This window comes from Rhinopithecus bieti, unplaced genomic scaffold (assembly GCF_001698545.2).
Source record: "Rhinopithecus bieti isolate Rb0 unplaced genomic scaffold, ASM169854v2 scaffold_52099, whole genome shotgun sequence".
In the NCBI taxonomy this organism is placed as follows: domain Eukaryota; kingdom Metazoa; phylum Chordata; class Mammalia; order Primates; family Cercopithecidae; genus Rhinopithecus; species Rhinopithecus bieti.
Window position 1 is genome coordinate 828017 of NW_016820939.1, and position 15728 is coordinate 843744.

General features: G+C 40.1%; 1 protein-coding gene across 9 annotated transcripts in view; it reads left to right on the forward strand.

Annotated features, from left to right (window-relative positions):
* The window catches only part of AFF1 (ALF transcription elongation factor 1), a 218731-nt gene that overhangs the window by 153098 nt on the left and 49905 nt on the right, over nt 1-15728 (forward strand). For 6 of the 9 annotated variants that reach the window (XM_017860043.1, XM_017860038.1, XM_017860039.1 and 3 more), the window contains 4 exons: nt 2733-2777; nt 8619-8705; nt 10408-10444; nt 14293-14347. In XM_017860043.1, the coding sequence (XP_017715532.1) occupies nt 2733-2777; nt 8619-8705; nt 10408-10444; nt 14293-14347 (224 nt within the window). The remainder of the gene's footprint in view (nt 1-2732; nt 2778-8618; nt 8706-10407; nt 10445-14292; nt 14348-15728) is intronic. The other 3 variants (XM_017860042.1, XM_017860045.1, XM_017860046.1) reach the window with 3 other exon arrangements.

Sequence of the window (15728 nt, forward strand, 5' to 3'; positions counted from 1 at the left end):
CGCGCCTGGCCGAATGAAATGATTTTTAAAGAAAACGTTAAAAGTATGTATCTTGAACATCTTACCATGAAAACACCTATGTTTATGTTATTAAATCTGCATACCATGCCATTGTGTGGATGCACTCACTGTAAAGGCAGTTAGCTAGACTCCTGTTGTTTGGAATTTGCTCATTTCCAATTACTTGCCATTGGAAACAGTGCTTTGTGGATATCCCTAAATATGATATGCCCTCATATATTTGGAATGAAATCCCTCTCCCCCTTTGAAACACCTTCACTCCCATAATGGACTTGACAGGAAGATTAACAGTAAATTAACCAACTGATGCTTGAATCTAAGACCTTATTTAGAATTTTAAATGGGTTAAATGGTGACTATTGTATCTGGATAAGGTAAATGTTGCTAATCTAAAATAAGCTGTCAAAATTTCTTCAGTCCTGGTTCATCCCACATAACAAAACTCTTGGGGAAAAAAAATGAATATTTCGGTGACATGAAACATCTTGGCAAAGTGTTGACTGCTTGAGTAATTATGAAGATCAGAAAGAAGTCTTTCAGTCTCTTGAAGGGTGCGGCTTTTTGAACTCATTGTGTTGGAAACAACGGACAAATCTTTTTTGCCTTCTTTTAAAATGTGCTTCACTACTTTTTATTGGTTGCCAAGTATTTTGATTGGATTCTTAGTCTCATTCCAGCAACATGTAGGATGAGGGGAATATTTTTTCCAGACTCAGCATAGTCTTGTGCTTGTTCCGTTGATTCACCTTTAACTTTTAATTGTTATTTTTTTCTAATGATCCATGTAAAAAATTGAAATAGAATACAATTACATTTTACCCTCATGTGAAAACAGCATTTCTGTATCTTACGTTTGTGCTAAAATAGAGCACAAATGTTTAGTCCAGTTTGTAGGTGTTTCTTAACGGTTTTGAAAACAAAAAGGCCTGGTTGTTGGCATGCGTAATGCTGGAGATGAGTCAGTGGATCCTGCCAGATGTAAGGGACCCCCTTGACTCTCTTTGGTTGTACCTGACTTCCTGGCCCTACCTTGGTAATAACAAGCTGCCAACATTTTATTAAGACTCTTACCAGGAAATTTACGTGTTTTAAAAACAGACTGCGTCTGAATTTTTTTTTTAACTTTTAAATTTTATTTTTTAATTTTTATCTATTTTGAAATTGGGTTATATGAGACTGGCTAATTTTTGTGTTTTTGGTAGAGATGGGGTTTCGCCATGATGCCCAGGCTGCTCTCAGATGCCAGGGCTTGGGTAGTCTGCACACCTTGGCCTCCCAAAGTGCTGGGATTACAGGTGTGAGCCACCATGCCCGGCCTAAATCTGAATTTTGACATGTCCATTAGATTCCATTACAGGACGGTGTGAATGTTTGTATGCTCTATTTGTTCCTGTTTCTTCATCCATGGAGCGAATTGGAATGAGGGAAATGGTAGATTAATAAACCCTAGATTGCAAATTAGTAATCAGTACTATTTTAAAGTACACTTAAATTAGAACCAAGAACAGGAAAGAATCCCTTGCCATCTGTTCTCTAGCTGCGTGGTAGGTATTGTATTAAATGGACCAAAAAGAGCAGAGCTTTATGCATAGCAGTGGCAGTAATGGGAAAGCTGTATGTTGTATAGTACTTGCCGTACTGTGCCCACGATGCCTGGCTCATGAATTGACACAGAACAAGTTGCTATTCCATTGAAAACCATGTTCCATGTCTCTAGTTCAGAAAAAGTATTGATTTTAATTTAACTTTGCCCACTTTCTTTGCTCTTAAAAATATGTAGACTGTAAAATGTCACTCCCTAGGCACTGTCTGGTGGTGAGTAATCATTATTTGTTTAGCCACGTATAAGGAAGAGGTAGAAATAGTAAATCTTTCCTCTAAGACAATAATTAATCTCCTCTACCCTTCCAGTCTTTCTCTAAAAAAAAATTTGTGTGCATGTGTGTGTGTATGTATGCATGTATGTATAAGGTGAAATGCTGACTTTAAGTAGAGATATTTTTAACTTTGAAATGAATTTTGGCAGGCTAGAATATAAAATAATGAAGAGCTATCCTTGATTGGACTTAGGCCTGCTTACTTTGGACCCACTAACGTGTTCAGATGATCATCATCTTTGTCTTCATTTAGTGTGGCTTATTGGTTAGCTGCTGCTATGAGGTAGCTGACTGCGGCACCTATTCTAATCTTATTTTGTACATCTGTTATTCCCTAGGTTTACTAATATACTAGTTTTCTTTAATAAAGAAATTTTAGAAACTTCTGACCTGAGGGTCAACAGTTAGTCTGCCTTTGTCTCCATCATTACTGTGTTTCCCCACAAGATTAAGTTAGATTAATCTTTCTGGTCTTATTTCACCCAAATGTGAAGTTGTTATTGTTTTTTATATATATATACAGCCAGAGTACAGTGGCATGGTCTTGGCTCACTGCAGCCTCCACCTCCCTGGCTCAAGTGATCCTCCTGCCTTAGCCTCCTGAGTAGCTGGGACCACAGGTGTACACCACCATGCATGACTAATTTTTGTATTGCTTTTGGTAAAAATGGGTTTTCACCATGTTGCCCAGGCTTCAAATGTAAAGTTCTTAATACTTAGCTAGTAGAAGGTAAGCCTTGAGATGAGTATTGCTGCGTTAATAAGATCGTCCACCAGTACCATCACTCTTGACTCTTGTTTGCTAACCTTTTATTTTTTGCTTTTCACTTTCAGCAGACCTACTCCAATGAAGTCCATTGTGTTGAAGAGATTCTGAAGGTGAGTTCACTGTTACTCTTTCTCATTGGAAGAAATATTTAAGTAGGTAGGTGTACATCCATTTACGTTCACTTTAAAGAACAGTTACCATTGGCTGGGTGTGGTGACTCATGCCTGTAATCCTAGGACTTTGGGAGGCCAAGGCAAGCAGATTGCTTGAGCTCAGAAGTTTGCGACCAGCCTGGACAACATGGCAAAACCCCATATCTACTAAAAGAAAAAATACAAAAAATTAGCCGGGATTGGTGGCACATGCCTGTAGTCCCAGCTACTCAGGAGGCTGATTCAGGAGAATCAGTTGAACTCTAGAGCTGGAGCTTGCAGTGAACTGAGATTGTGCCACTGCATTCCAGCCTGGGCAACAGAGTGAGACTATGTCTCCTAAATAAATAAATAAATAAATAAAGAACAGTTGCTGTTCCCAAACCCCTTTTAACCATTTCTTCCCCACTTACATCTCCAAAGGCAAAAATAAACCAGAATAGTGACAGAAGTAGTCTTGGAATGTAATTGAATTCTCTACCAGATTTTATTAATTAAATTGAAGTCTACAAACTATAAGGCATTTGGATCAGATTTTTATGGCATCTCTCATAAGATTTTCTGGTTGTCCGTAAAGGCCCAGGAGAGTTGCTCACTTCCCAGAGAGGAAACTTCCTGTATTGATGTGGTGTGGGAGGCACCAGTGGTTAAACAGTGCTTGATTTATACCTCTTGGCGTTCTGTATGTGATACCTAATACCTATGGCCTCATACGTATGGCCTGTTCTTCAGTGAGACCATGAAATTTTAAAGGAATAAAAAGAAAAATAGTGGGAAGTAAATGGTCTTTAGACTTACCTCGAAGGGTTAGTTTTTGCTCTTGTGTATTGAAACTATGCCACGAACATTTGTGCTTCCACAAATATGTCATTGAATACATTACCCACTTGTTCCATTTTTCTTGTGCAAGGATGACAAATTCCTTCTAGAATTTAATTCCAGGGGAAAAATGTTAATTTTCCTCATGGACTGGTGTTCTTTCTTTTTATCAGAGAAGAATTATATATAATGTTTCCCATTTTGCCTTTAATTTCCTGGAAACCCAGAGCTTAATTTTAACACTCAGGTACAGTAATTATAAAAACTGAGGATTTTGTGTATTTTTTATCCCTCTTCTGTGGCTTTTAATTTGCTTCTAGGCCAATTTTAATTATATTCTTGTCTTTTACTGTAGGGTTTCTGACTTTTTTCTTCTTTTTTTAATTAGTAGGAGAGATGTATATAACAAATGTGACTTTTAATTTGAATCGCTACTGCTCATTTTTTCTCAAAATACATGTTTGCCCAATTTTAGTTTTTTAACTTTTCATTTTAAAGTATTAAGTGATAGTGGTGCTAAAACCAGTAATTAAGTTTATTGGTTATTTCCTCACTTGTGAAATTTTTGACACTAGTAGTGTCTAACCAGTTGTTTGGAAAACAACTTGTTTTTGTTTTACAGTCTTTTGTCCTATTTTGTAGTTAGGGTTTTCTGAGAAAGAAACAACCTCTAGAGAAACATGCTTTTTTTTTTTTTTTTTTTTTTTGAGACAGAGTCTCTCTTTGTCACCCAGGCTGGGCGTGATCTCGGCCACTGCAACCTCCGCCTCCTGGGTTCAAGCGATTCTTCTGCCTCAGCCACCCAAGTAGCTGGGATTACAGGTGTGTGCCACCACGCCCTACTAGTTTTTGTATTTTTAGTAGAGACGGTGTTTCACCACGTTGGCCAGGCTGGTCTCAATGCCTGACCTCGAGTGATCCACGTGCCTCAGCCCTCCAAAGTGTTGGGATTACAGGTGTGAGCCATCATGCCTGGCTGAGAAACATACTTTGAACTGCTAACAGTTGAGGGATTTTTGTCAACCAGCATGTAAGATTAAATAAGTTACCTTGATTACATTTTTGTGTCATCCTTTTCCTTTTCTATTTCTGAAATTTGTTGGTATGGCAAGTCATAAACATACCAAGGGACTTAATTATAAACTATGGCCTTGGCATTTCCTCTGAAACTGTGCATTATTTGTTCTATCGTTATTTCAGAAGTAAGTGCAATAGTGCAGGTTTGTTTTCTGCATATGTCAGATGCTTCTCTTAGGTTTTGGTGTGTGTTAATTAATATAAGACATGTCACATCCTTTATTTAAGGATGGTGATACTACAGCATCAGACAAGCATTTTTAATGCAATGAATCCATCCATCCTCCTTCCCTTCTCACCCAACATCACATTAGTGAATTCTTCCTTACCTAGAAATGCTTGAGAGTGAGTGATTAATGCATAAATCGTGCCCATTTATGTTTTGGAAATCATAACTTAGGAAAGCAAACAGAAGGATGTCCAGGACTGAACAGGTCATAGACCTTTTCATATTGGAGGCTGCCCCTTCTCTTCTGTGACCTCAGTTAAGTTCTTTGTCCCTGCTGGGCTTTGGTTTCCTCATTGGTAAAATGAAGGCCCTGAGCTAGTGGATGATCTCCAGGGTCCATTCCAGCTCTCACTCTTGATGCTGATCCAGATACTACTATGCTTTGTGTCCCAGTTCCCGTTCTCATCTTGTACCAGCAATTTATTAAGATTGCCAGGAATGTACACACAAATCTTTCTGATGGGTGATAGAGACAGTAAATAGTTTCCTAACAGAGAAAATCAATCATAGAAAATAATGTTTGGTTCTCTGGGGTCAGTATTTAAGGGGGAAGTGTTGTAATGAAGGGAAGCGGTAGCCCGTAACTCCAGCAGGCTAATGGAGTAAGAAGATAGCAGATAGACACTGTTAGTTTTCAGGGAATGGTCATGCACTAGGGTCCAGAAGGGCAACATGCCCTTGATGTGTGCATGGAGACACCTCAGATTTTCTACTTACAGGCAAGCCTGGCCTCCATAGCATCTTGGGGGAATTAATGTGGTACTAGTAGGCATTACCTCAGTGCAGCATTTCCATGATGCTAGTACAATGAGTGGTAGCACTCTTTGTATGTTCATTCATTTGTTCAACAAATACTTATTAAGCCTCCACGGCACTAGGATGTTGTAGTGAATAAGACAGAGTGCTTGCTCTCATAGAGGTCAGAGTAGGGAAGAGAAATATATAGTGTCGGGTGTTGATGGTGCTATGAATAATGCAACAGGCCGGTAAACAGAGGGCCAGGCAGAGGTAAGAACTGGTGGAAAAGCCTTGAGGTAGTATCAAGTTGGTATCAAGTTGGTGTATTAGAGGAGCAATTAGAACTAGACAGTGTCTCCGGAGCAGAATGAGCAAGGAGGAGAAGACAGTAGCTGTGGGGCCTGGAGGGCCAGGGCTGATGTAGGTCCCAGTGATTTGTGTCTGTTCGTGTGACAAGTCATTGTTAACATAGGAAGTGAAATCAAGGCCTTGTGAGTCTTTCTGGACAGCCTCTTCTCCTTAATAATGGCCTCAATTCTCTTAAGTCCCTCTAGTAAGCTAGGTATGTAGGGAAGTATATAAATGCTTTCGGACTACCAGGGAACCACTTAGGGTTTGAAAGAATTTATGTACTTTCCAACTGCCTAATTTAATAGCTGGGACAGCCTTAAGCATTGATAGTACAATGGATGTTTAGGAATAATTGGTGACTAAAAGTCATAGATACCATTGAGATTCCAAATAAATTATTGAAAAACATAATAAGAGCGATGTTTTCAGATACCTTCTCAGTTAATTATTACATGTTTTTGTATTGTAACATTATAATGGTACTGTGCCTTAAAGTATCAAATACATAAAACAGCAGGAAGCTCTCTTTGGTGCAGTATTGAAATTCTTTTAAAACTGGACTTTTAATTAAAAGTTGTAATGTTTTTAATTTATTAAGTGCCTTCTGTGCACTATTCATTTGAGTACCGTACATAGTACTCTTAGAATACTTTGAAAATAAGTGATTCTAGTTTACCTCTTAGTGAACATTGAGGCTTAAGGTTCAGATGACTTACATGGCTGACATTGGTAAGGATTGGAGTTAGGATTGCAATCTGGGTCTTTGGCTGTAGCCATTATTCTTTCCAGTATATTTTAGGAAAGATCTCCTGTTGTGTCCTGAACCAAGCACATGACCAGTCAGTAAATAAGGGCACGATTTCACTTTTAACAAAAATTAAGTAAGCCAACATCACTTATGTTACTTGTCACTGTGCGAAGTCACTGCTGTCTCTCCTGAGGCTGTGGTAACCCACAGAGCTGCAGTGGGGAAGGGCAAGGGGAGACCTGCACATAGGTTAGAAGTGGAAGTATTTGCTAGAGTGCCATCTCCAGCTGTTGCAAGGATCAAATGGCATTTTTGTGGAGATAGGTTAGCCAGGACTTAGAATGAGGTGTTAGAATACATCATGTGTTATACAGGCGGGGTAATATAGCATGCTGTGGGGTCGCAGATTGCTGGTAGAGTTGCATGTCGATTTTTTGTAGTTGTTGAGATGGAGTCTCACCCTGTCACCCAGGCTGGAGTGCAATGGTGCAATCCCAACTCACTGCAACCTCAACCTGCCAGTTTCAAGCCATTCTCCTGCCTCAGCCTCCCAAGTAGCTGGGATTATAGGCATGCACCACCATCATTTTTGTTTGTTTGTTTGTATGTATGTATGTATGTATGTATGTATGTATGTATGTGTTTTGAGATGGAGTTTCACTCTTGTTGCCTAGGCTGGAGTGGCACAATCTCAGCTCACCGCAACCTCAGCCTCCCGAGTAGCTAGGATTACAGACATGCGCCACCGAGCCCAGCTAATTTTATTTTTAGTAGATACGGGGTTTTTCCATGTTGGTCAGGCTGGTCTTGAACTCCCGACCTCAGGTGATCCACCTGCCTTGGCCTCCCAAAGCTGGGGTTACAGGTGTGAGCCACTGCACCCAGCTTCATGTCGAGTATTAAGCCGGTTTGCTGGGCAGGTCTGACACGTGGGAACTGCCTTCGACTTCCTGGGGTACCTTGACTCAGTCATTTTGGACCTCAGTTTTTTTTCAATCTGTAAGATGTTGGGGTTGTAGTTAATGATCTCCAGTGCCGTTTTGGCCTTTTAGAAAGGTGTGTGTGTGTGTGCACACACATTTGCAATTTGACACATCTTTTTTCTGACATACCTGTTTTCCACAAGTATTTTTAGCGAAGTAAAATTTGTGAATGTGTTTAGAAGAATTCGTGTCAAGATACGTATATCAATTGTAAGTTTTAGAAATCTTTCCTTCAACCAGAAAATAGTAAAATTTAGCTTCTCAATGGAAAATAAAGGTAATTTTAGGCTCTTCTCCTTTAAAAAAGTTCTTACTTGCTAATAGTGTGTATCAGGGAAGGGTCAAATCCATTAAAACTCTCCCAAGTGGAACAAGTGACCTGAATTACTTGTTTGCTTAAGTCAAACAGGAAAGTTCTTCCCCCTTTGAACTGAAATAATACCAGGAAATGCAATAAAGAAGCTGAGGGAGAAAGAATGCATTGAGGAGAGAGTGCTTTTCCAGCCCAACCTGTCACCTATAGTCTTCGCAGCTCCACAAGCTCTGGCAGTACCTGTTACATACAGTTTATGTGCTTGATAAATATTCAGGGTGTTAAATTCATTCACATTCCATACCTTGATTGTCTTCTACAAACTGATGTTTTTTAGTTTTGTATGTTGGAGAGCTTCAACTTTTCAACATAGCCCACTGAAATGGTTTTTTTTTTTTTTTTTTAAAGTACATGAAATAACTTTTAAGATTGTACTTTCCATTTACGATCAATCCAATCTACATTAAGTTGAAACTGTTAAGTAGCAATGAATGTTCTATTTTTAATTTACTTTTTCTTCCCTTTCCAAATATCTTTCCAGGAAATGACCCACTCATGGCCTCCTCCTTTGACAGCAATACATACGCCTAGTACAGCTGAGCCATCCAAGTTTCCTTTCCCCACAAAGGTAATTCCTTAAAAGTATGGCAGGCACTGCATCCACCTTAGTGAAAAGCATAAGGCATTGCTGTGAGGCATATTGATAAAGTATTACTTGTTCAAATCTTTGGAAATGAGGTTAAAATTATGATTAATTTAGCTTCTACAGTGCTTCAGAATGCTTTCAAATATTCTCCAACTTAGTAAGAACATCTTGGATTTTCATAAAGCTTTGTAATTTATAAAAAGCATTCAGGACTTTCCAATACATTCTCTCATTTGAGAATCCTTACTTTAAAGATGGGAAAACAGAGGGGCAGGGAAATTGAGTGTGTGATTTCTCGTTCAGAATTAGATATACACATATGCACATACATCTTACATGTCTCACACACCCTACATTTTCTTGAGTTTAATGTGATCAGTTACACTAGTGCTGGTTTAATAACAAGCAAATAAACTGCTGACTTGTGTTTCTGTTACAGTATTTATGAACAGTGCGTTAAAACACTGCCATTTTCCTTTTTTTGGCTCATACTTTTGGATAACCTTCAAAATGTAGAAGTAGCACCTTCAGATCTGTGTTTTCTTCAATCTGATATGCATGTGCATTGTTTTATATATATAATACAAAAATGGAGAGAGTGGGAGAGCTATTCCTTTCCATGATACTGTTGTGAAAAGAAGTTCTAGACCGGGCGTGGTGGCTTATGCCTGTATTCCCAGCACTCTGGCAGGCCGAGGTGGGTGGATCACTTGTCCAGGAGTACAAGACCAGCCTGGGCAATGTGGCTGGTCTCTCCAAAAAATACAAAAACTAGCCAGGCGTAGTGGCATGCACCTGTAGTTCCGGCTACTTGGGAGACTGAGGTGGAAGAATCACTTGAGCCCAGGAGGTTGAGGCTGCAGTGAGCTGTAATTGAGCCACTGCACTCCAGTCTGGATGACAGAGTAAGACCCTGTCTCTCTACCACCAAAAAAAAAAAAAGGTTCTATCTACAAAAACTCAAATTTGCCACTTTATATATTTACTTATTTTCTAATAATTTTTAAAAGGTGACTCATGGGCTGGGCGTGGTGGCTCAGGCCTGTAATCCCAGCACTTTGGGAGGCCGAGGCAGGTGGATCACGTGGTCAGGAGAGCAAAACCATCCTGGCCAACATGGTGAAACCCCGTCTGTACTAAAAATACAAAAATTAGCCGGGCATGGTGGCGGGCGCCTGTAGTCCCAGCTACTGGGGGGGCTGAGGAAGGAGAATCGCTTGAACCAGGGAGGCAGAGGTTGCAGTGAGCCGAGATTGCACCACTGCACTCCAGCCTGGGTGACAAAGCGAGACTCTGTCTCAAAAAAAAAAAAAAAAAAAAATGACTAATTATTGCTTGTTTTAAATTAAAGCACTAAGCTCTGTAAAAATATCTTTGTGCAACAACAAAGGAAAACGAAACTCTAGGAAAAAAGAGAAGCAATGAAAGCTAAAATTAGGTTAATCAATGTTTTCAGCTTATGCGTGGAAGAAGTTTGCATACATGGATAGCTGCAAGTCGTATAATGAAATAATTACAGAATCTGTAATGGGTGGTATGGATATTCTCTACACTGTTTCCATTGTTCTAGATAGTTGAAAGTTTCATAAGACTATCCTTTTAATACTAAAAGCTCTACAGTTTTCCCTTTAACTTTATAAGCCTTAATCTTTTAATAATTAGATATTTTTATTTTTCCTTCTAGGACTCTCAGCACATCAGTTCTGTAACCCAAAACCAAAGTAAGTAAATTTGAAATGCTTATTGGATTGGAGAACAAAGCATAGCTTTTACTGTTTAACATAAAAACGTTAGTAAAAAATGCCCCAACAGAGATGAGGCCTTCTTATTTTGAAAGAATAGTAAAGGAGAACAAATACAAAACTATTCTTTATGTGAAATTTAAAATTGTTGGCCAGGCGCGGTGGCTCATGCCTGTAATCCTAGCACTTTGCGAGGCCAAGGCAGGTGGATCGCTTGAGCCCAGGAGTTCAAGACCCAGGAGTTCACCTGGGCAACGTGGTGAAACCCTGTCTCTACAAAAATACAAAAATTACCTGGGCTTGGTGTCATGTGCCTGTGGTCCCAGCTACTTGGGAGACTGAGGTGGGAGGATCACTTGAGCCTAGACGGTAGAGGTTGCAGTGAGCCAAGATTGCGCCACTGCGCTCCAGCCTGGGAGACAGAGCAGACCCTGTCTCAAACAAACAAAAACAAAAATAAGATTGTCACAAAGAGTTAATAAAGATGTTTTAGTGAAATACTAAACAAATATAATATGGTATTACTGACACATAGTAGCTGTACCAAATGTGACTCTCAGAGCTAGGAATCGTATACAACAATAGATTGGAGTGTGTGATTCTTGTATTTTAAAAAGCAAAACTAAGAAATTTTTATAAGGAATATGACATACAGTTTGTCTAGCTCCACTATGCTTGTTTGTCGTGTAATTCTTTTTCAGTCCCTTTTCGTGGATTGTAAATACTTGAGAACTCAGAGGGAAATAGAAGAACACTAAGTGGATCCAGCCTTTCTCTTCAGTAGTAATCCCTCAAATCAATAAATTCTTTATGTGCTATTTGTAAGGCAGGTCAGGCTTTACAGAAATGACTAGGATAAGCTGGATGTGGTGGTGTGCACCTGTAGTCCCAGCTGCTCGGGAGGCTGAGGCAGGAGGATCGCTTGAACTCAGGAGTTTGAGACCACCTTGGGCAGTACAGTAAGACCCTATCTCATGTAATTTAATAGAAAAGTAAATAAAATTGACTAGAGTATTTGTAATCATTTAGTTTATCAAAATATGGTTAAGGAGTCCGGGCCTAATGGCGTGGTTGCAGTGAGCTGAGATTGCACCCCTGTGCTTTGGCCTGGCCAGCAGAGTGAGACTCCATCTCAGAAAGAAAAAGAAAAGGAGGGGATGGGGAATAAGACACTTTCATAGGTGGTGATAACATGCATCAGGATGTGGTAATTGCCAAAGTTGTGAAGTATTAGTCTTCAAATGATGGGGAAACCAAAAGTTGGGTGTAGAGGTATATATGCATGTTAGGAGAGGAGAGCTTATAGAGATGATTTTTCCTTCAAATTTGCGCACCTCATTCTTTTCCCTCACTTAATTTTTTTATGCTATTGTTTGAATTGCAAGGATATGAGGAGAGGGGCAAAAATATTAGAAAAGCAAGAAATAGAATGTCCTTTCTCTAGAACAGAGGTGAGGAAACTACAGCCTGAGGGTTAAATCTGCCCTGCAGCTAATTTTTGTAAATAAAGTTTTATTGGGACATAACTACACCCATTTCATCTATTATTCTATAAATTATAGCACAAAAAACCTAAAATATTTATTGTCTGGCCGTTAAAATTTGCTGTTCCCTGCTCTAGAGATACTGAATAAGATCTTGCAAAGAAATCATGACTCAATTTTCCCCAAAATGCAGATAAATAAACCTGACCATATTGCTACAGTATTGTATGAATAGCTAGGTAAAATTAACTGAAATGGATGACTCCTTGGGAAGATTGGGAAATCTCTTTTCTCAACATCTCGGCATCTAGCCCAGACCAGTGGAGTGTGCACCGGTCTGAAGGCAGAACACCACCTCAGCTGTGGTTGGGATTGCTATGCACCACTCCACCCCCACCTTCGGCCTGCTTGGGCCACTGGTCATGCAGGTGGTATGCCTTCCACGGGGTTGCTCGTGGTTTGTTTTCTTGCTAACTCATGGTTTAGAAAGAACGTTTAGTCCATTAAACTATTTGATTTCCCCTTTTAGCAAAACATAGTTGAAGATGAACTGGTAAGCACTTTCTTGGCCAGGGATGGATCATCCTCTTGCCCTGTGCAGTACTGTGGGCCAATTCCTTGTTACTCTGATGAGAAGTTGTCCAACATTGATGGGTCTCCTGGAGGTCCTGGCTCACCAGCTGTTTACCCCCACATCTTTTATGCTGCTGTCACTTTCTTCTGCTAGTCCGGGAGCCTTATTTAACTTTGTGAGAATGTGACCTGAAAAAGAGGGATCTAGTTTGTTGCATGTTGGATGAAGAGGATGGTGGGGAATGGATGGATATAGCTTTCAGTGAAGAGAAGACACAAATTTCTTAAAGTATGCTCAGCAAGTCAATTCTGATTTCTTCAACACTGATCTTATGGTAGTGGTACATAGGTTTTAGAGTCTCTGGAGAGGGGATGTGGGGGGATTTTACTTGGATGCCCTAGTGTTATATGTCCATAATTGCAAAACATAACCAGACCCTGTGGAATTTAGAACCCAGTCACGATGATCGTGTGGAGTCCCTGTGAATGGTCTGAAGAGGAGGGGCCTCTGCCCCTCTCATTTGGAATCTTGGTCCTAGGTTTCTAGACAGAGGGGTGGCCATTTGAAAATATCATATAAGAGCTGCTGCCACCATGAGGGTAAAGTGACTAATTGCAAATATGCAAGGGTCTCCACATGACATTTGTGGGAAATGTCATTCAGCCCTGCCTAAAAGGTACTCATGTTTCTTTTTCACTTCCAATTCTGTTTCAGGTCCCTATTACCTCATGTCTAGACGAATGCAGCTGCCTCCACACGTAACATTTCCTGCTCCCTTCTAAGTTATCCTAGGTAGCACTACCAGAAAAATCCTTCTGAGGAATCACTGTGTCATGTTCCTGTTTAGATCATTGATGTGTCTCATAGCCCAGCAAATACAGTCATAACTTCCCATCCTGGCCTTCAGAGTCCTCTGAAATCTGCTTCCGAATGTTTCAGTGCTGTCCAGCACAGATTCTGCACCTCAGCTCTGCCCTTTCCAAACTCAGACCCTCTTCTTCGTGTTTGCTCCCGCCTTCCCTTTTGCCAGCATCACTCTGCCAGAATCTTGGCTGTCCTTTGTGACACAATTCATTTTGTTCTTTCTTTAATTTGCCTTCTTTGGTATTACCAAGAGAACAACCATTCTGTGGATTCCCAGGACATTTAGTTTTTGTAATTGACTTGTGTACTTAATCTCACACTGCCTTGGATTACAGATATTTATGGACCCGTTTCATGTCCTTCAGTCAACTGTGAGCTCTTTCAGGACGGGGCCAAATGCCTTAAACATGTTGGTATCTATGAAGCAGTCTATAAAGAGCTGCTGAATGAATGAATTGCAGGTGGGGAGTTGAATAATGAAGGGACAAGTGGGATGGAGAGCACCTAGGACAGGGCTGTCGAAAGAGAGTGATAACAGATCACTGATATCTGTGTAAAGTCACATGGTGGCCAGGGCACTGGGAGCACAGCCCTGCCGGAGTGCTTCCATGTGGGCCTCCACCCCTGTCAAGGACAGGGAGGTCTTCCCACACATAGGAAAGTTCCTGGCATCATAGGTAGGTTGTGCTGCAAGCAGTGCTTTTCAAGGTATTTTTGGCCTATTGAGAGCTTTTGGATTCTGAACAAGCCTTCTCTCTAGAAGTAACATAAATGTCATCTTATAATGGTAAGATTGTACCAAGTGCGGTGAGTTTAGGTAAAAAGTGGGGCTGAACATAACTTACAACTAACGATCTCGTAAATGTGTCATTGTGCTGCTCTGATAATGTTTCTCTCCCCCACAGAACAATATGATACATCTTCAAAAACCCACCCAAATTCTCAGCAAGGAACGTCATCGTAAGTAAAATGCTTTTGTGTATTAAAAATGTATAGTATGAAATTGTAATGTCTCATATAAATGCATTGCTTAGATTTTTCTTTTCTGCTTTTATATAATGACATTAATAAGATACTGCTGCATTGTAAAGGGAAGAAAGGGCCCACATTAATTTTTTTTGCTTATTTGTTTGAGATGAGGTCTTAACTCTGTTGCCCAGGTGAGAGTGCAGTGGCGTGATCTCGGCTCACTGCAGTCTCCGCCTTCCGGGCTCAAGCGATTCTCATGCATCAGCTTCCCGAGTAGTTGGGACTACAGGTGCCCACCACCATGCCCGACTAATCTTTGTATTTTTAGTAGAGAGAGGGTTTCACCGTATTGGCCAGACTGGTCTCGAACTCCTGACCTCAAGTGATCTGCCTCCCTCAACCTCCCAAAGTGTTGGGATTATAGGCGTGAGCCACTGTGCCTGGCCTAATATTTGGATTAAGTTCCCCTGTTGAGGGTCTGTGTACCATTGGAGAGTTTGCTAAAGGGTCTTCTTGAGGGGAAAAAAGGTTTTTGGGCCATTACTTACATATTAACTGTGGAAATAGAAGGCCTTGGCTCTTAAGATGTCAGTCTTAAATAGCGTTAGCTGTTGGAAACAAGTTTTGGGGGATGTGCACAATTGAAGATTTTCCACCCTTTTTTGGCCTAATTTACTAATAAAGAGCTAATCTTATTGCCCAGGTGTTCTTTATTAAGGCCAGTAAGTCCAGATATCTTTTGGGTTTTTGGAACATTTTACACTGCATATTAAAAATTTTTTAACTGGCATTTTGACCCAATTTGTCATTTCTTGATGGTGTTGAACTGTTACTTCTTTACTTTCATATGACAAGAGGTGGAGGTGGTCATAGGAACTAAGTGAGGAGGTCTTCCTTCAGTGTCTGATCTGTCACTAACTCTGTGTTGCTGGTCTCAGGATTTGAGGTGGCCCAGGAGTTTAAGCTCCAGCTTTCCTTTAGTTTTAGGCACAATATTTGTTCCATGTATTTTGGAAGGTGGGGATTGCGATGGGTTATTTAAAAAACTATATATTGAGCTGGAGAGGTTATTTTATCTCCTTGCCATGACTAAATGTGGGTCTGGGTTAAGTGTTTCCCAAGTGCCTATTCCTTAGTGTACTTTGTTTTCATTTCACCATGGCTGAATGAGGGAGGGGAAAAGGAACAAGACGGGGTGTTTTTTTGGTCTGAAAAATGGGTTTTGTGCATGTGGTAAGAATGTATTTTATTTGTGGTTCTGGTAGATGATGAGTTTTTTTGTTGTTTTTAATGCCTTTTGCTGGGAGAGTAAAATGTTATCTTTTATTAGTTATTCCCTTTTGTTTTTTTTTGTTTTTTTTTTTTTTTTTTT